Below are 20740 nucleotides of genomic sequence, written 5' to 3'. Positions count from 1 at the left end.
TTCTGTTATCTGTTCTTTGTGTTTCATTCTGCAATTTCGTAAATACATCTTGTTTGTTTAAAACTTGGCAGTTGACCCAGCTAATTTACTCCGGGAATATCCACTATCCATCTAGCTAAACAAATAGCAAAGTTATGGTCTGGGCTACCTGCTTAAAAAATGTTTTGAGGGGTCTGGCTTAGTCCATAACAATATGATTTACAAAAGTTTGGAATGCAGGTATGCCAAGTAATTAGAATCATGGAACCCCAGCAGTGTGGAAGCAGGCTATTCAGCCCATCAAGTCTGCACTGACCCTTCGAAGAGTTTCCAACCTACCTTATCCTATTCCTGTAACCCTGCATTTCCCATGGCTAACCCACTTGGCCTACAATCTTTGAACGCTATGGATAATTTAGTATGAATGGCTTTTGCCCGAAATGTCGAATTTCCTGTTCCTTGGATGCTGCCTGACCTGCTGCGCTTTTCCAGCAACACATTTTCAACTCTGATCTCCAGCATCTGCAGACCTCACTTTCTCCTCCGATAATTTAGAATGGCCAATCCACCTCACCTGCACATCTTTGGACTATGGGAGGAAACTGGAGAAACCCGCGCAGACATGGGGAGAATGTGCATAATCCACACAGTCGCTCAAAGGTGGAATCAAAGCTGGGTCCCTGGAGCTGTGCGACAACAGTGCGAACCACTGTGCCACCTTCGAAGATAGGAAAGCTAATAGAATGTTATCATTTATTGCCAGAGGAATTAAGTTCATAAAGTTTCTATGATTCTAATTACTTGGCATACCTGCATTCCAAACTTTTGTAAATCATATTGTTATGGACTAAGCCAGACCCCTCAAAACATTTTTTAAGCTGGTAGCCCAGTTGTATTTCCGTTATACAGGGATGAGAGTATACCTGGAGTACTGCACCCCCCCCCCTTTATTATAAAACCAAGGATGTACATGTCTTGGAAGCAGTTCAGCGAATGTTTACCACACTAATAACTGGTATGGGCAGGTTGTCTTCTGAGGAATGTCTGAATAGGCTAAGTTTGTGTCTGCTGAAGTTTTGAGTATCAGATGACATGATTGAAAATTTGAGATCATTAGTGATCTTGAGAGGGTAGAGGTTCGAAATAAATGTTTCCCCTTGGGGAGAATATACAAGGTACTGTTTAAAACTAAGGGATTACAGATTTTAGACGAAGATGAGTATATTTTATCTCACAAAGGATCAGGAATCTTTGGAACTCTCTTCCTCAAAGCAGAGTATTTGAATTTTTTTTTCAGAAAGTCAGGGAGGTAAAACAAGGGGGTAACGTTTATTGGGGTTAAGTGGGAAACAAAATAATCAGATCAGCCATGAGCTTATTGCATGGCACAGCACGATTGAGAGGCTAAGTGGTTGAGTCCTCCTACTCCTTCATTAGTTCACTCAGTCAAGTACTGTGCGGATGCATCTCATGGGTTAATCCACAACAAAAATCCATTCAATACCTCTTTTCTCTTGTCATTACTTGTGCACATTGAGCAGCATTTGTCACCGTCAGTCGTAGTTATCCAATGGATGAGTGATGCAGTAAAAATGGTAACAGCCGCAAATGCGCTATCTTCCCGTGATGTTTTGTACCATTCATTTTGTAACCGGTGTTTCATTGGTGATGAGACTGAGGCCATTGCTCTCAAGTGCCTGATCTGTGTTGATAGGAATGGGTTATGAAGGTGTAGGTGTGTACTGTACCTTTAAGAGAGAGTAGAAGCTGGCACTGACCTAGAGAGGCACAGGGTGTGCTGAAAGATTGAAAAATATAACATTGGGTTGATACAAATAGCTGGCACTATGCTGCCATGTTACAAAACAAATTCAAGTTCAGCCATTCAGTTTAAATTGTGCCCCAGATACCAAAATCCAATCGAATTGAATTTTACTGTTTTTGATGACATCAAACCAGTGAAATGATCCATCGTAAGGCCAGCCGGATAACTCTCTGAAAGGTACCTGTCCATGAGAAAATTGTGTAGCAGAAGACTGAAGCCGACATAGAGAGATCTACAGAGAATGTTCGGCATCTGAAGACAATTGCTGGTTTTGAAATTGCCGTAAATTTGAGGGAATTTATTGGACCAGTATTGTAGAGTGGTGGAGGAGGAGGTGGGGCATTGAAATAGCTTTAAGAGGAATGAGCTACAAATAAATATAAATATATAATGTTCTCTTTTTGACTTAAAGAATAAAATTGTTAATTTTTTCTTTAAATAGTGAGATCTCGGATAGTTCTTTGCCTGTTGAAATGTAATAGATTACAACATGAGGTGAGCTTCTCTGTGTGTTGGGTTTAAATTAGCAGAGGGGTTTATCCCGTGTTGTAACAAATGGTACTGGATTGTTTGATGTCCACTAGAAATTGATATTTAATAGTGTTTGGTATGCTGCCCATTTTCCAACAGATCAATAAACTCCATCTATGTAAACCTTTAATCAGAGCCATTGACAGCTCCAGTTTAAAGGATGAGTACAGCATGGCACAAAGGGTGACATACAAATACTACGTTGGGAGGAAAGCCATGTTTGACAGTGATTTTAAACAAGGTGAGGCACTCATTACCAGGCATTGTGCAGGCTTCTTATTATTGTACAGTGTCTGTTTGGTCCTGTTGCTGGCCTGTTCTAAGCAAAGTTACATTTAACTGACTCTATACCAACTATCTAATTATCTATGCAATGTACGTGGAAAGGAAAGAGGTATAAAATACACAGCGGAAACTTTGTCTGTTTTTTAGTGGCCAAATAGGAGCAGAGAACAATTTTAAAAGATAACATTTTTGATTTGTTTTGCAGCTGAAGAATATTTATCGTTTGCATTTCAGCATTGCCATAAGTCCAGCCAGAAGAACAAGCGGATGATTTTGATCTACCTGCTACCTGTCAAGATGCTCCTTGTAAGTAACTCATGGAGTGGAATAATAGTGACATTAGTGACAGTAGGCATTCACATCTTGAGGGACAACTGATGGAAAAAGCACTGATACTGAATGCTGAGATAAATGCAGCTTCTAACATTGAGATGCACTTCAGAGGCTTCAGCATGTAATGGACTGGCACTGAAGCAGTCGTGGATGTGTTGGTGAAGCATGAGGAAAGTTTGGACAGACTGGCCTTGTTTGACTTGATGGAGATTTATAAGATTCTCAATTATTTAGTCAAGATGGATAGGGAAGTATGTTGCCTCTTGTGAGTGAACTGGGAGCACTGTTTTGCAATTAGGGATTGCCCTATTAGAACAATGATGAGGGGGAGAATATTATCTTTCTTCATGTCCTGCGCAGCTTTGGAAATCTCCACCTCAGAAGGCAGTGGAAGTAAGGCCACTGAATGTTCTTAAGGTGGGGATGCATAGATTCGTGTTAGGTAAGGGAATCAAAGATTTATCAGGAATAGCTGGGGATCTGGAATACGAAACACTAACAGATCATCCATGATCTCATTGAATGGCAGAGCGGATGCTGACTGGCTTCCGACTGACTTATATGTTTGCGTAAGGTATTAAGCCAAGGCCCTGTCTGTCCTCTGAAATGCCAAGTTGAAAGAACTCAAGAATATTTGACGGCAGTGATATAGGTCCAGTATGCTAGCTGATATTTATTCACCAATCTTTAGTTAACACACACTATTTTACCATGCTGCTGTTTGTGGTAGTTTGCAATGCCTTTTGACTTCTGTGAATCCTAAGGTGACTTAACATGCCAATGTCCTGAGTCAATCCTCCTTAACATGCCAATGTCCAGAGTCAATCCTCCTTAACATGCCAATGTCCTGGGTCAATCCTCCTTAACATGCCAATGTCCTGGGTCAATCCTCCTTAACATGCCAATGTCCTGACTCGATCCTCCTTAACATGCCAATGTCCTGACTCGATCCTCCTTAACATGCCAATGCCCTGACTCAATCCTCCTTAACATGCCAATGTACTGGGTCAATCCTCCTTAACATGCCAATGTACTGGGTCAATCCTCCTCAACATGCCAATGTACTGGGTCAATCCTCCTCAACATGCCAATGTCCTGAGACAATCCTCCTTAACATGCCAATGCCCTGAGTCAATCCTCCTTAACATGCCAATGTACTGGGTCAATCCTCCTTAACATGCCAATGTACTGGGTCAATCCTCCTTAACATGCCAATGTACTGGGTCAATCCTCCTTAACATGCCAATGTACTGGGTCAATCCTCCTCAACACACCAATGCCCTGAGTCAATCCTCCTCAACACGCCAATGCCCTGACTCAATCTTCCTTAACATGCCAATGTCCTGAGACAATCCTCCTCAACATGCCAATGTCCTGAGACAATCCTCCTTAACATGCCAATGCCCTGAGTCAATCCTCCTCAACATGCCAATGCCCTGGGTCAATCCTCCTCAACATGCCAATGCCCTGGGTCAATCCTCCTTAACATGCCAATGTACTGGGTCAATCCTCCTTAACATGCCAATGTACTGGGTCAATCCTCCTCAACATGCCAATGTCCTGAGACAATCCTCCTTAACATGCCAATGCCCTGAGTCAATCCTCCTTAACATGCCAATGTACTGGGTCAATCCTCCTTAACATGCCAATGTACTGGGTCAATCCTCCTTAACATACCAATGCCCTGACTCAATCCTCCTTAACATGCCAATGCCCTGACTCAATCCTCTTTAACATGCCAATGTACTGGGTCAATCCTCCTTAACATGCCAATGTACTGGGTCAATCCTCCTTAACATGCCATTGTACTGGGTCAATCCTCCTCAACATGCCAATGTCCTGAGTCAATCCTCCTCAACATGCCAATGTCCTGAGTCAATCCTCCTCAACATGCCAATGCCCTGAGTCAATCCTCCTCAACATGCCAATGCCCTGGGTCAATCCTCCTCAACATGCCAATGCCCTGAGTCAATCCTCCTTAACATGCCAATGCCCTGACTCGATCCTCCTTAACATGCCAATGTCCTGACTCGATCCTCCTTAACATGCCAATGTCCTGAGTTAATCCTTCTTTCCTTCCCTTTTTAAATTTATTTTAACAATCTGTTTGCTTTTCAGGGCCACATGCCAACAATCCAGTTGTTACGAAAGTATGACCTTTTGCAGTTTTCTGATGTCACCAAGGCTGTTGGGTATGAACTTTATGGAGACAAAGGATTTTTTTCTTTTGTTTTACATACTTATTAAATAATTTGAAATAAAACCTTGTAAATTACAAGGCCCTTAATATAATACCACCTGTTGCTGGCGGACAGTGCCTTGAGTTGTGTAGTAATTCATTGGCAAATGGTGGTTCTGCTCAGAATCTGCTGCCCTGAAGGTTGCCTGTCTCATCATTATTGAGTATTTGAGTTATCCAGCCAAGGTGGGATATGAATGTTATTATGAACATCAACGTTATTCTCACGACAGTTATAATCCAGTAATGGGGAGGCACTTCAAAGCTGGTGTAAAAGAGAGTAGTTTCAATCCTCTCCCCAACAGGCTGAACAACACAAATACATGAATCTCTAGCCAGATTGCATTGGGAGTACTACATTCAATTCTGAGCACTGTGTCTCAAGAAAGTTATGTTGGCCTTGGACAATGTACAGTGCAGATTGACCAGAACGGTACCTGGCTAAATGCATTAAATTATGAGGCCATATTGCATAGGTTATGCTTATGTTCTGTTGGTGAAAGGAGGTTTAAAAAGTGAATCAATTGAGGTTGTTACGATAGAGGTTGGAGGGGTGCACCAAGTCCTTTCCCAGTTCCGCTCCTCCACTGGTCATTGCAAAGTTTTAATTTAGGGTGTGTTTCCATGCTGTACATTTCTATGACTCTATAACCAGGATGTGAAAGTTTGAGCACTTTGCCAGTCTTGGACTCTGTTAAGTTCAGTATTAGAAACAGGTCAACCAGATTTCATATTTAACTCTTTAACTGAATCAACACAGTTGCAAAGATTATTGGTAGACAGTTTGGATTTTAGCAATATATATAGATATAATTAACCTTGTTTAAAAAAAAAACACACAACCATGAGGAAAAAGAAAGAAAAATGAAAACTGCAGAACGTTAACTTAAATGTCACTTGGCGAAAGTATCTTTAAGTCCTGAATTATCTTGTATGGTGAGCTGTGTCCAAAGCGATTCTGCACACCTAACCTCGTGGCACAGGGGTGTCACCATGGAACAGTTGTAACTGGTGAAATGCCCTTTGGCTGAGATGGTAAGGTAGGTTCTGATTTCCAATTCAGGAACACGGTCAGACTGGGGTTGCGAAGAAAGAGGGAGCGAGCGAAAACCTGTTGCTGTTGAGACAAGATTCCTCACAATCCTCTGCAACTGGTTTCAAGATTAACCCTCTCCCACCACCAACATCTGTCATGTGATCTCTCTCTCTCTCTCTCTCTCGCTCTCTCTCTCTCTCGCTCTCTCTCTCTCGCTCGCTCTCTCTCGCTCGCTCTCTCTCTCTCGCTCTCTCTCTCTCGCTCTCTCTCGCTCTGAAGGTCTTGTAGACTGGATGTCTGTATTTGAACCTCTGCCCCTTGCAGATACAGCATTGTTGCTGTTGTCCCTAATGCATTTTCCTTTTGCTAAGTGTCATTCATTAGAAATTCAAGATATATATGTATACACCTGTGTTTCCAATCCTTCCCTCCCTCATTATTTGCAGATTTGCTATCTGCTGATCCAAGTAGCTGTGAAGTTGGTCCTAAACCTAATCTTTTTTTCCCTTCATCTGGTCTGATTGTGTGGCCTTTCGCAATAGATAGGTACATTGTAGTAGAACTGCCTTTATTGTTGTTGTTGGGATGCACCTTGCAGATAATGAGGATCTGTTGTGTTAAAATTAAAATTTGGATGACACATTTTCATAACAAGGTGTTTGAAATGATTAAACAGTAGGATAGGGAGAGAAAAAGGAATGATTTCCCCTGATGGCGAGCCCAGATCAAGGGTAGTGGTTGTGATGGTGAAAGGAGTATTAGTGATGGTGGGGGGACGGGATGGGGGAGGGGGAGGAGTCATGCAGGTTTAAATTAGAATTAAGCAATTCAGAGTGATGTCAGGAAGCACTTGATTACACAAAAAGGGGGTGTGAATTTGGAACATGCCCCTCAAATGTTACTCAAACAGAATGCTGTATAGGGAACAATGTAGTTGGCAGTTACCAGGCAACGGAGTTTAGGCAATCTTCCCAACATTTATTCAGAATCAAATTTATGCTTATTTAATATGCATGTCAGATTAGTAATCTGAAAAATCAGAGGCATAAAGGACTCGAGAGATATTGGGATAGCTTGACATCATTTGCTGACAATGGAATCTTGATGTTATGAGGGGCGGCATGTAGATAAAATGTAGGAGGTGTTGGGACAAGGGGGCTTCCAGAGGGAATGCTGCAGGCTTGGGGAGAGAAGCAATTTCAGGAGACTGTCTGGCTCACAAATGAACAGACAGGACTGGAATCAGTTGAGAACAAGGCAGGAAAGTCACTGAAAAAATGTGGTGTGGTCAGGAGGATAAATGTGGTGTGTTGTAGATGTCTTTTCCCTAACGCGGTGGGTTTCAAAACCAGGGGCATATTTTAAGGTGAGAGGAGAAAAGTTTAAAAAAAAATTGAGAACAATTGTTCTTACAAAATAGTTCCTTTGTGGAATGAACTTCCAAAGGATGTGGTACAGTTACTACATTTAAAGACGTTTAGGTAAGTACATGAATAAGAAGCGTTTGGAGGAATATGTGGCAAGCACAAGCAGGTGGGACTAGTTTAGTTTGGGATTATGGTCGGTGTTGACTGGTTGGACAGAAGGGTCTGTTTCCTGCTGCAAATCTCTTTGACTCTGTGTCAAAGCCTCCTCTGAGACAGATAAGGAAAGCTCATTTGCAATGGTCAACTAACAAGGCTGTGACTCTAAGAACTGTTTGCTCCCACCCTTCCTTTACAGTTAGAATGTTTTACAAGCTCCAAACTTGAATGATTAAGCTGTTCATTCGCTCTCTGGAACACTGCCCATGTCCTGCCTCCACAGCATTGCCTATTTATCGTTGCTGTTTCTCTCCTGTCCTCCCTCTGAAGATCCTTGGGTGACTTTAGTGTCAGCGGTGCTATAAAACTATTAATTGATCGATTATCAAATTACCAACTGCATGTCTGAATTGATTGCAGACATGCAGTGACCAGCAATCAATTCAAGGCAGTAGTGGACCAGATTACTAGCACGTGTGGATAAATGTGTCCGGTAAGGTCTTTTGAGCTCAGTTCTTGTCTTTTTTTTAAATTAGTGAAGGGAACCTTCTGCTCCTGAATGATGCTTTAGCAAAACATGAAGCCTTCTTCATTCGCTGTGGAATCTTCCTCATACTTGAGAAACTGAAAATCATCACGTATAGAAATCTTTTCAAGAAAGTGTAAGTCTCTTCCTTGTACAGCACTAGCCCTTCATTTGCTGTCTGTGTATACGCTACACAGATCTACAAGGCAAATGCTGTTAACGTGCCGTTTTACTTTTAACCACACTCTATGTCTCTAGGTATTTGCTGCTCAGGACACACCAGCTGCCACTTGATGCTTTTCTGGTTGCCCTTAATTTCATGCAAGTTGAGGGTGTTGACATTGATGAAGTCCAGTGTATTTTGGCAAACCTCATCTACATGGTATGTTTTAAGTCATCTTGATACTTTGTTTGATCCCAATTTTCAATTTATGAGGGAAACATATATTACAAAATGTCCATACTATGATTGTTAGATTTGATAAAATGTACAAGAACGGTGGAACTATTTGGAAACCTCAGCAGAGGCGTGAGGGGTTGAATGGCCTCCTGGATTGCTGCAAGATTCTGTGATTCATAGATTCTTCATTGTAGCATATTTCATCCAAGCAATTTCAGTATGAATATAGCTAGCAGTTAATAAAAGAAAAAGTTCATTCTTACACCCACCAGCTGCTTCATCATGGGTTTGGGGTCCATTGTTCAGTGACATGAGTTAACACACGGACTGTTAATCACCACAGATTTCCTTCCCTAAGGATATTATATTTCCCTCCAAATCACACAGCACCCTGACTTGGTACTATAGTTCAAGTTCAACTGAAAGGCCATACCTCTGATAGTCCTCAGGGGGTGTCACTGCTTGGGTTTGTAATAGTAACACCAATCTGCTGACTCTCAACTGAGAATACAAGCCTTTCAGGCAAGGCTGACACCACTTGTTAACGGCTTCAGATGAACATTGGTGTAGATGGTATAATGTCTGTGTCACTGGCTAATGCTTTGGAGACACAGGTTCTAATCTAACCAGAGTAGTTGTAATTAAAATTGTAAGAAAACTTGGAATTGAAAATTAGTCATGAAGCTATGATCAATTAATGTAAAAACTCATCTGGTTCACTGATGTTCTCCTATTTCAACTACCTGACTTTGAATTATGCGTAACTGATCGTGAGATCATTTGGATATTTGACCAAGATTTATTGCTCACCAACATTACAAAAGCAGATTCTTTGCCTGCTGACATTGCTGTTTTGTGGGATCTTGCTGAGCACAAATTTGCTGCAGCATTTGTTTATGTTACATTTATATGTAAGCTTCAGGAAATATTTCATTAGTGTGAAGCATCTTGAAATTGCAAAAGGTGCAAACTAAATGCATGTCTTTTTTGCTAAATATTGCATATTTATGTGTGGTTTTTTTTATAGGGACACATCAAGGGTTATATCTCTCACCAGCATCAGAAGCTTGTTGTCAGTAAACAGAACCCTTTCCCACCACTATCCTCTGTGGCTTAACAAATCAGGGTTGGAAGTTCATGTATTGCTCCCCACACTTATCCCAGGACATGCATGTAGTGTTGGTTGACGGCTTCATACCCAAGGATCATTCATCTAAAGCTCGGGATGATGTGACGCGCATCCCAGTGACTATTTCCTGTGATCAGTTTGAGGCACGTCCTCTGCCATTGTCCCAGTGTCATTTTGTATTTCCCATTAAAGATGCACATGTAATGCAAGGTATATTTTGTTTACTTAAACTTGTTAAATGACAATGATGGAATAAACACAAACTATTCTTTTTATTGAAGTACACTGTTTATATCTCTTTTAGATTATACTATTGATCATTTGTACCACAACTGTACTCAAATACTTCAAAATGGCATGCACACACAGCCAATGATTGAAATTTTGCTAAGTCACCTTTGCCTTAAACATTCCAACCCTCTCTGCACCAGAAGCAACATTCAAGATGTTTGAGAATATCCAGGCCCAAAGCAATCTGCTTCATCAGCACCTATTCCATCGTCTGAAGCAATCACTCCCTTTACTACCAGCACACAGTGGCAAAAATCTGTACTTACTACCTGATGGATTCAGCCAAATTGCCGAGCAGGATCTCTACAATCTAGAAGAATAAAAGCAGCGAAGACATGGGTACACCACTACCTAGAAGTTCCCCTCCAAATCACACAGCGTGCTGACTTGGGAACTGTTCCTTCTATGTTACTGGGTCAGAAATCCCTAACGCATCATGGAGTCCACTCATTCAAGAAAGCTGGACTGCCAGTTTCTTCAGGGCAGTAATTATCGAGAGTTTTGCCAACTATCTACGAATGAATGAAAAAAACTTGTTCTGATGCGAGCTCATTGGCCTGAAATTGTAACTTTGTATCCCTCTCCACAAAGAAGGGCCACAAAAATGGGGTTGAAAGGGTAGACCCACTTAAAGGAGTCTTTGGAAAAAAAGGTGGTGGTGACAGGTGCAAAATGAAGGGAAAAAAGTGAAGCTTGCAAGTTTAAAGCTGAAGCCGCAGTGTTCTTATCAGGAAAAAAAAAGGGAGGATGCTTTGGCTTGAAAGTGTCAGGAAGAAACCATCGCCATCAGAGCATAGGCATATGATGGGGTCAGAAGTCACACAACACAGGTTATAGTCCAACAGGTTTATTTAAGATCATAAGCTTTCATCTGAGGAGGGGGTGTTGTGCGACTTCTGACCTTGTCCATTCCAGCCCCAACACTGGCACCTCTACATCATATGATAGGAGTTGGCTCTGAAAGGAATCTCTCTAACCTCAGTGATCAGCCTATAATGCCATTTAACAAGTCTAAGTAAACAGCTCACTTCAACGTCTGAAGTGAAGTTTAATGACCTCACTAGGACAGTGAAGGTAGCTTCGCTGGTGAGTGACAGCAAGTATTACAGTAACACAAGCAACTAGCTAAACCCTACTCAAATATTCAAACAATCCCCTCTGGGCTAGTACCTGGTACATTGTAGCCTCATGTTAGTTCTCACATCCTGTGATGCATTGAACTCTCACCACTTCATTCTTTGCTTCCTTGCTACCATTCATTCTGCGACTCCTGACAAAGTTTTAGATTAGATTTGATTCTCTACAGTGTGGAAAGAGGCCCTTCGGCCCAACAAGTCCACACCGACCCTCTGAAGAGTAATCCACCCAGACCCATTTCCTTCTGAATAAGGCAGCTAACGCCATGGGGCAATTAGCACAGCCAATTCACCTCTTTGGACTGTGGGAGGAAACCCACGCAGACACGGAGAATGTGCAAACTCCACACTGACAGTCGCCCAAGGGTGGAATTGAACCCGTGTCCTTGCCGTTGTGAGGCAGCAGTGCTAGCCACCGTGCCGCCCCAGTTGCAGGTGTGACTGCAAAGTGTGGAGACTTACAGCCATAATGCCATGGATTCCTCCTGCACAGAAATTCAGTACATAATGCCAGGTATTCACTCATTAAAGTTATTTAAAAAAGAAGTGACATCAGAAAGGAATTATGAGGAAAGGCTGAACAGGTTGGGCTTGTATTCTCTTTTGAAGAATGAATTGGTCTTATTGAAACATAAGACCCTGAGGGGACTTGACATAGATGATGCTGAGAGCATGTGGGAGGTAATAGAGAAAGGGGCTGTCCCATCTATGCTGGAGTTGAGAAGCAAGTTTTGCTGTAAGGGTTGTTGGTCTTTGAAACACTCCTCCCCTGAGAGTGGTGAAAGCTGGGCCATTGAATGTTTTTAAGGCAGAGGTCAATAGGTTCTTGACATAAGGGAGTCTAAGCGAATCAGGGATGGGCAGAACAGTGGTTTGAGACTGCGATCTTATTGGATATCAGAGCAAGCTTGCTGGCCAAAGACCTATTCCGATATCCAATGCCTGCTGTACTATCAACTATTAAATTGCAGTAGGCAGTAGAAATCAATAGGGATCATTGAGTTGACCTTGAATTCATGACAATATACTCTAATGTTTCCTCTAAGCTGGGTTCTATGCACAGCTTTCAGTGTGGCAGTTCGTGGGAATGCTGATATACACCAACTTCCAATGTTAATATATAAGTCTTCGAACTCTCCGTCAGCTGCCTCATGAGACATCCACAAACTAACCCTTACATATAACTTAGGATGTGCTGGCTACAGATAGTGCTGAGTTAGGGTCCACAGCTGGTGAGACATATACTTGTTGCAAAGACAGCAGCATTTCAGTGGGACCAGTTGAATCTGTTTGTCAATCACAGATTCTTCATGAAATAGGGAATCCAGCATCAATTTCATCAGTTGTTGTATTGTTCACTGATGAGCAGAACTCCATTCACAGAACCCTGTGGTTTGTTGAAGTTCATAAGGCTTATCTTCTCCTCAGCACAACCTCCTCACCACATCCTGGAACTGCAACGCACTCTTGGCTCATTGCTGAAGTCTCAAACAAGAGAGTAGTGGAGACACCTCTTGTGCTGCCTTCTGTTGATCCCAGGACTGAGCGAGGGGAGCCATCTCCAACCGAAGAGGCTCCTAGTAGTTTTGAGCCACTGTGACATATTAATGGTTGGATAGGATGGAGAGATGCTCACATTGTCACCAAAGGTGTTCACGGTGAAGAAACTAACAAGGCCTTTTGTAAACAATATAAAATTGCTGGATTTATTTGATGCAATCTCCATTGTTATCTATAGGATAGTGGGGGATGACACCATTAGCCTAATGCTTTTACGTAGATCAGGACAGTTAGCTGCCTCCCTGGGTTATGATTTGAGGAAACATTTGTATCTGTGAATGAGCCCTGCTCTTCTTGGTAGTGACAGGTCTGCATCTCTGGCAGCGTCAGGCCTTTTGCCCCACATGCCTTACCACAGGCCATCAGCCAGTATAGGCTTAAACATTTTTTTTTCATTTGTTAATCTCTGCCAGCATTTGTTATGAAGCTCCAGAAAGAAAGGTCAGGAAAGACAAAAATAGAACTGGATGTAGGTTTGACATGTAGGAAATGACATCACAACAGGAAATGACATCATCAACCCAAAGAAACCCAAACATATAAATAGAAAGCAGGAATTATGAGCAGTGCTTCACCTGAGGCCCACTGAAGATGTTACCTGGTAGGGCGATGAAACGTCTGGAAAAGAACCTTCCAGCTCCGTGAGCAAACCACATCCAGAATCTCAACCTGAGCTACAAATCTTCACAAAACTCACTGTAATTGTAGAAGTTCTGCTGGAAATCTGTCATCTTGCATGCAATTGTTTAAACACAACGATGTAGAACATAGAACATTACATCACAGTACAGGCCCTTCAGCCCTCAATGTTGCGCCACCCTGTCAAACCAATCTAAAGCACATCTAATCTCCACTATTCCATTCTCATCCACATACCTATCCAATGACCATTTAACTGTCTGTAAGGTTGATGAGTGTACAACTGTTTGCAGGCAGTGCATTCCATGTCCCAACTACTCTCTGAGTAAAGAAACTATCTCAGACATCTGTCCTATATCCATCACCCTTCAATTTAAAGTTCTGCCCCCTTATGCAAGCCATCATGATCCTCGGAAAAAGGCTATCGCTGTCCACCCGATCTAACCCTCTGATTGTCTTACATGGCTCAATTAAGTCACCTCTCAACCTTCTCTCTGATGAAAACAGCCTCAAGTCCCTCAGCCTTTCCTTGTAAGACCTTCCCTCCATACCAGACAACATCCTGGTAAATCTCCTCTGAACCCTTTCCACTTGGGGTGGCACGGTGGCTCAATGGTTAGCATTGCTGCCTCACAGCACCAGGGACCTAGGTTCGATTCCAACCTGGGTGACTTTCTCCCTGTGTCTGTGTGGGTTTCCTCCGGATGCTCCGGTTTCCTCCCACAGTCCAAAGATGTGCAGGTCAGGTGAATTGGCCGTGCTAAATTGCCCATAGTGTTAGGTGGATGAGTCATGGGTAAATGTAGGGAAATGAGTTTGGGTGGGTTACTTTTCAGAGGGTCGGTGTGGACTTGTTGGGCCAATGGGCCAGTTTCCACACTGTAAGGAATTTAATCTAACTCCAGGATGAACATTTCCCATCAGCCACCACCCTCTGTCTTCTTTCAGTTAGCCAATTTCTGATCGAAATCGCTCTCAATCCCATGCCTCTGTATTTTGTGCAGTGGCCTACCATGGGGAGCCTTATCAAACACCTTACTGAAATCCAAATACACCACATCAACTGCTTTACCCTCATCCACCTGTTTGGTCACCTTCTCAAATAACTCAATCAGGTTTGTGAGGTACAACCTACCCTTCACAAAACCATGTTGACTGTCCCTAATCATCTTACTCCTATCAAGATGTTTATAAATCTTATCTCTTATAACCTTTCCAACACTTTACCCACAACCCAAGTAAATCTCACTGGGCTATACTTGCCAGGGTTGTCTCTACTCCCCCTCCTTGACCACGGGAACAACATTTGCTATCCTCCAGTCTTCTGGCACTATTCCTGTAGACAATGATGACATAAAGATCAAAGCCAAAGGCTCTTCAATCTCCTCCCTGGCTTCCCAGAGAATCTTAGGATAAACCCCATCTGGCCCAGGGGACTTATCTATTTTCACACTTTCCTGAATTGCTAACACCTCGTCCTTGTGAACCTCAATCCCCTGTATCTCAGTATTCTCCTCAAGAACATTGTCTTTTTCCAGTGGGAATACTGACACAAGGTATTCACTTAGCACTTCCCCTATCACCTCTGACTCCACGCACAACTTCCCACTACTGTCCTTGATTGGCCCTAACCTTACTCTAGTCATTCTTTTATTTCTTATATACCTGTAGAAAGCTTTACTGTTTTCCATGATCCTATCCGCCAACAACTTCTCATGTCCCCAGCTGGCTGTTCTTAGCTCTCTCTTTAGGTCTTTCCTGCCTAGCTTGTAACCCTCAAGCACCCTAACTGAGCCTTCATGTCTCATCCTAACATAAGCCTCCTTCTTCCTCTTGGCAAGAGATTTAATTTTTTAGTAAACCATGGTTCCATGTTCGATAACTACCTCCCTGCCTGACAGGTACATACTTATCAAGGACATGCAGTAGCTGTTCCTTGAATACCCTCCACATTTCAATTGTGCCCATCCCCTGGAGTTTCCTTCCTCATTCTATGCCTCTTAAATCTTGCCTGATCACATTATAATTGCCTTTCACTCAGCTATAACTATTGCCCTGTGGTATATACCTAACCCTTTCCATCACTAAAGTAAACATAACCGAATTGTGGTCACTATCACCAAAGGTCTCACCTACCTCCAAATCTAACACCTAGCCAGGTTCATTACCCAGTACCAAATCCAATGTGGCCTCGCCCCTTATTGGCCTGTCTACATACAGGGTCAGAAATCCTCCTGCACACATTGGACAAAAAACTGACCCATCTAAAGTACTTGAACTATAGTATTCTCAGGCAATATTTGGGAAGTTGAAGTCCCCCATAACAACTACCCTGTCTCTCTCGCTCCTATCGAGAATCATCTTTGCTTTCCTATCCACAATATCTCTGGAACTATTTAGAGACCAATAGAAAACTCCTAACAGAGTGACCTCTCCCTGTTTCTAACCTCAGTCCAAACTGCCACAGTAGGCAAGCCCTCAAATGTCCTTTCTGCCACTGTAATACTGTCCTTGACTAACAATGCCACACCTCCCCCTCTTTTACCATCTTCTCTGTTCTTACTGAAACATCTCAGTCCTGGAACCTGCAACAACCATTCCTGTCCCTGCTATATCCATGTCTCCGAAATGGCCACAACATTGAAATCCCAGGTACCAACCCATGCTGCAAGTTCGCCCATCTTATTCCAGATACTCCAGGTATTGAAATAGACACATTTCAAACCAACTTTTTGCTTGCCAGTGCCTACTTGTGACCCAGAAACCTTATTTCGGACCTCCCTACTCTCAACCTCCACTCGAACTATGAATTAGGATTCCATTCCCCTGCTGAATTAATTTAAACCCACCCAAAGAGCATTAGCAAATTCCCCCGACTCCTCCGAGGATGTGTGTGGGAGATTAAAATATTTTATCCATTATCACCACAATCACAATAGTCGCTGTCCTAATTAATACTGTAATCGATATTCAATAGAATTACAAGCTTTACCACCAACATCACCCCCATCCCCTGCATCCGAGTGCTTCTATGCTACCAGCTCAGTACAGCAGTTTTCAATTACGTCATCCCATATAGTTTCTGCCACGGTTAAGACCAGTTCTGTCTACAAGGGAAAGCATCCATTTTTTATTCTTGGAGTTTGAATTAGGGAACAGGAGTAGGACTTGAGTCAGCAATCGGTTTTTAATCATGACTATACTTTAGGAATGTCAACTCCATTGATAGGAGCATTAATAACAAAAATACATCCTGAAGTTGCATTAACATCAGGTGCACAGCTCGAGTCCTCAGGACGATTGGGCCATTTTTCTTTTAATCCAGTTGATGTATCTCGATACCTTTGTATAAACAGGTATCACATTGCAGTCATAGTCTCCTACTCCTAAACTCATGCCTGTCATATACCAGACGTTCCTATACTTTGTGACAAAGGGGCTTCCTCTCGTTAAGTAACACAGTGGGTCTGCCAGTTCTTCGAGACCTGCGCAAAACATTCGATGTACAACAGGGAAGTGCTGCAAGCCCGCACATTTGGAATGTTTGATAAAAGGAACATACGGGACGCTGAAAAGAACAGGGTGGTCGACACGGCCCTGCCTCAGTTTCCATCCACTAATGGTTCCAAATTCGGAGTTCATTAAAAAGAATTCAGCAAAGTCTGTTTCAGGAAGACAGATGGGAATGGTGTAGTTGTTAAACTCAATTGGTGTCTCTAACTTCAAGAGCGCAATGTCATTCTCAAAGGTAGCCTGGGAATACCTTGAATGAATGTGTGTTTGACTGACATTATGGATTTGCTCATGGCCTTCATTCACCTCCAGGTTGTGCTCTCCTGCAAGAGAGAAAAAAAAACTCCAAAGTAAATTTTTATCCTGCAGAAAGGTTCTCACAAAATGGTATCTTCCTGAGACATGATAAAACAAAAGTCACTCTGTTTACATAGAAGCTTTCTCAACTGTCAAGTTTCCCAAAATATTTTACTCACCAATTTGTACATAACCAACTCCCACAAATGAAGTTAAAAACCACGCAACACCAGGTTAAACATCACACAACACCAGGTTAAACACCACACAACACCAGGTTAAACACCACACAACACCAGGTTAAAAAACCACACAACACCAGGTTAAAAAACCACACAACACCAGGTTAAACATCACACAACACCAGGTTAAACACCATATAACACCAGGTTAAACATCACACAACACCAGGTTATAGTCCAACAGGTTTAATTGGGAGCACACCAGCTTTCGGTGCGCCGCTCCTTCATCAGGTGGTTGTGAAGGACACAATTGTAAGACACAGAATTTATAGCAAAAGTTTACAGAATTTGCTATCAATTCTGTGTCTTACAGTCATGTACTCCATAATCACCTGATGAAGGAGCAGTGCTCCAAAAGCTAGTGCTTCCAATTAAACCTGTTGGACTATAACCTGGTGTTGTGTGATTTTCAACTTTGTACGCCCCAGTCCAACACCGGCATCTCCAAATCATGCCCACAAATGGGGTGGCACAGTGGCTCAGTGGTTAGCACTGCTCTCTCACAGCACTAGGGTCTGAGGCTCAATTCCAGCCTCTACCTGTCTGGGTAGAGTTTGCACATTCTCCCTGTGTCTGCCTAGGTTTCCTCTGGGTGCTCCGGTTTCCTCCCACAGTCCAAAAATGTACAAGCCAGGTGAAGTGGCCATGCTAAATCACCCGTAGTGTTAGGTGCATTAGTCAGAGGGAAATGGTGGGTGGGTTACCCTTTGGAGGGTCAGTTTGGGCCAAAGGGCCTGTTTCCACACTGTAGGAAATCTAATCCCACAATCCAAAGATGTGCAGGTCAGGTGAATTGGCCATGCTAAATTGCCCGTAGTGTTAGGTGAAGGGGTAAATGTAGGGGAAGGGGTCTGGGTGGGTTGCTCTTCGGAGGGTCAGTGTGGACTTGTTGGGCCAAAGGGCCTGTTTCCACACTGTCAGTAAGCTAATGTAAGATAATCTAAATGAAAGAATGACACCTGACTGGATAAACTGCTTTAAGTGGTGGTGTTTGAGAGAGTAATACAGTCTTGGGCAGGACACTGGGAGACCACTCCCTCCTGGATGGGGAGATTAAACCAGGGTTGGGAGCAGGAAATCACTACCATTTTAAAACCTGCAGCAGAATGTTTGAATGTGTACTATATTGACAAATATTACAACAGTGAAATCAAAATAGAATTTACTGCATGTTCTGTCACCATAGCCTTATGTGACCAAGGGGCTGCAGTCTCATTCGAGAGAAGCAACTGGTGGTGATTTAACCTGAGGGTCACCATGCCTCTAGCAAGGGGAGAAGTTGAGAAGGCAAGACCCTCGTGGTAAGCTCAGTCAGTGATGGGAATTGAACACACAGTCAGCATTATAGTGCAGCATGAACCACCCATCCAAGCTCAACTGATTCCAATTTACAGCATTCAAACAGGCTATTTCAGCCAGTTGGTGTACACAGGTACTTATTTTCTGTAGACGTCCCCCCCAACCCCCCCCCCGCCACCACACCACATAAACCTTGACCTAATCTAATTCAGCTGGCATCATACAAAGTAATTTGCCTCACTTTGTAATCTATGGTGTTTGGACACAAACTACCCAGTTCTGGCTGACTTTCACTAACTCTACTGCTTAAGAAGTGCTGAAAAATGTGTTGCTGGAAAAGCGCAGTGGGTCAGGCAACATCCAAGGAGCAGGAGAATCGATGTTTCGGGCATTAGCCCTTCTTATGCCTGAAACATCGACTCTCCTGCTCCTTGGATGCTGCCTGACCTGCTGCGCTTTTCCAGCAGCACATTTTTCAGCTCTGATCCCCAGCATCTGCAGTCCTCATGTCCTCCTGCTTAAGACATGTGTTGTTAATGGTTCAGTAGCTGACCAAGTCACACCGATTAGGCTCACAAACAACCGCCAGTCAAAGGTAAAGGAGACATGATGCCAAATCTCAGGCAGTCCTTGACGGAGGAAAGGTGGAGAAAATTAAACAAGGCCTCGGTAACACTTCATCAAATTCAATTTGGCATCGAAAAGGCAGAGACTAAAAATTGACAGAACTCACCCACCACAACTGTGAAGGGATGCAACTGCTTTGCACAGTCAGCTGAGGTTAGCACGAAATTCTCATTCAGAATGGCACCTGCACAGAATTTTTTGTTGTTATGGTTTAACAGCACCTAGGGCAGAAACATATAAGCCATCTTATCCCAGAAATACTGCAAGCTCGGATTTGTGAAGACTTGAGTTTCTGTTTGCAGTCTGGAATGTCACCCAGCATTAAGACAACTTAGCCATCCACCTTATTTATCATTGCATTGGAATATCATTGCCTCGGCTATCCTAGGGAATGGGGGGCAGGCGAATGCATGGGAATGATGGCCAATACAATTAATCTGAGCTTCTGTTTTAGGCTTTTTTCTATCTTCTTAATAGGATTGGCACGGTGGCTCAGTGGTTAGCTATGCTGCCTCACAGCACCAGGGACCTGGGTTCAATTCCTGCCTCAGGCAACTGTCTGTGTGGAGTTTGAGCATTTTCCCAGTGTCTGCGGGGGTTTCCTCCAGTTTCCTCCCACAATCCAAAGAGGTGCAGGTTAGGTGAATTGGCCAGGCTAAATTGCCTGTATTACTAGATGCATTAGTCAGGGGTAAATGTAGGGTAGGGGAATGGGTGGGTTGCTCTTCGGAGGGTCGGTGTGGTCTTGTTGGACCAAAGGGCCTGTTTCCACACTGTAGGGATTCTAATCTAACCTGTATAAAGCAGGTGACAGTCATTGGAGCAAATCCTGTTTGAAGCCTTGGTTAATGTTGCTGCATTTTTAATCCTGTTATACTCAAGTTGGCAAGGGGAGCTCAGACAAGCTGCCTTCAAACCGTGTCATCACATCAATACCCCAAATATTCCTCGATCTGCGATGAGACAGAACAGGAAGATAAGAGGATCATACCAGCCAGACTACACTGAAGTAAGAAAGTTACTCTCCCATCAGAACTTGCAATCACCACACCACGTTGGACCCGGTAACTGAACAGTGTGTCAGGTTTGGTCCAGTGAAACAGGATTTTCTGGTTTGATTCAGTCTCAGAATTTTCGATATACATGTGGATGAATGTTTGAAGCTGTTATTTAGGTCAAGTGCTGAGGACAGGTAGCTCAGAAAGCCCACAGTGTTTGCTGAGTATGATGGATTTGATCAGAGCGTTAGTCTATCCTTACTTCCATAATGTACTGTTCGATAGTTCACACAGCTAAAGACCATTTGTGTTTTCACAGGGTCATGGAGGTT

General features: G+C 43.0%; 1 protein-coding gene across 3 annotated transcripts in view; it reads left to right on the top strand.

The window, feature by feature from the left end:
* pcid2 (PCI domain containing 2) overlaps nucleotides 1–10086 on the top strand; it is a 51409-nt gene extending 41323 nt beyond the window's left edge. For all 3 annotated transcript variants that reach the window (XM_060833311.1, XM_060833309.1, XM_060833310.1), the window contains 6 exons: nucleotides 2435–2576; nucleotides 2826–2926; nucleotides 5072–5145; nucleotides 8288–8413; nucleotides 8536–8659; nucleotides 9705–10086. In XM_060833311.1, the coding sequence (XP_060689294.1) occupies nucleotides 2435–2576; nucleotides 2826–2926; nucleotides 5072–5145; nucleotides 8288–8413; nucleotides 8536–8659; nucleotides 9705–9794 (657 nt within the window). In that variant the 3' untranslated portion in view covers nucleotides 9795–10086. The remainder of the gene's footprint in view (nucleotides 1–2434; nucleotides 2577–2825; nucleotides 2927–5071; nucleotides 5146–8287; nucleotides 8414–8535; nucleotides 8660–9704) is intronic.
* The last annotated feature ends 10654 nt before the right edge of the window (nucleotides 10087–20740 follow it).

Source organism: Hemiscyllium ocellatum, chromosome 12 (genome assembly GCF_020745735.1).
Source record: "Hemiscyllium ocellatum isolate sHemOce1 chromosome 12, sHemOce1.pat.X.cur, whole genome shotgun sequence".
NCBI classification, from domain to species: domain Eukaryota; kingdom Metazoa; phylum Chordata; class Chondrichthyes; order Orectolobiformes; family Hemiscylliidae; genus Hemiscyllium; species Hemiscyllium ocellatum.
Note: the sequence above shows the minus strand (reverse complement) of the source record. Positions and strands in the feature narration are given on the sequence as shown.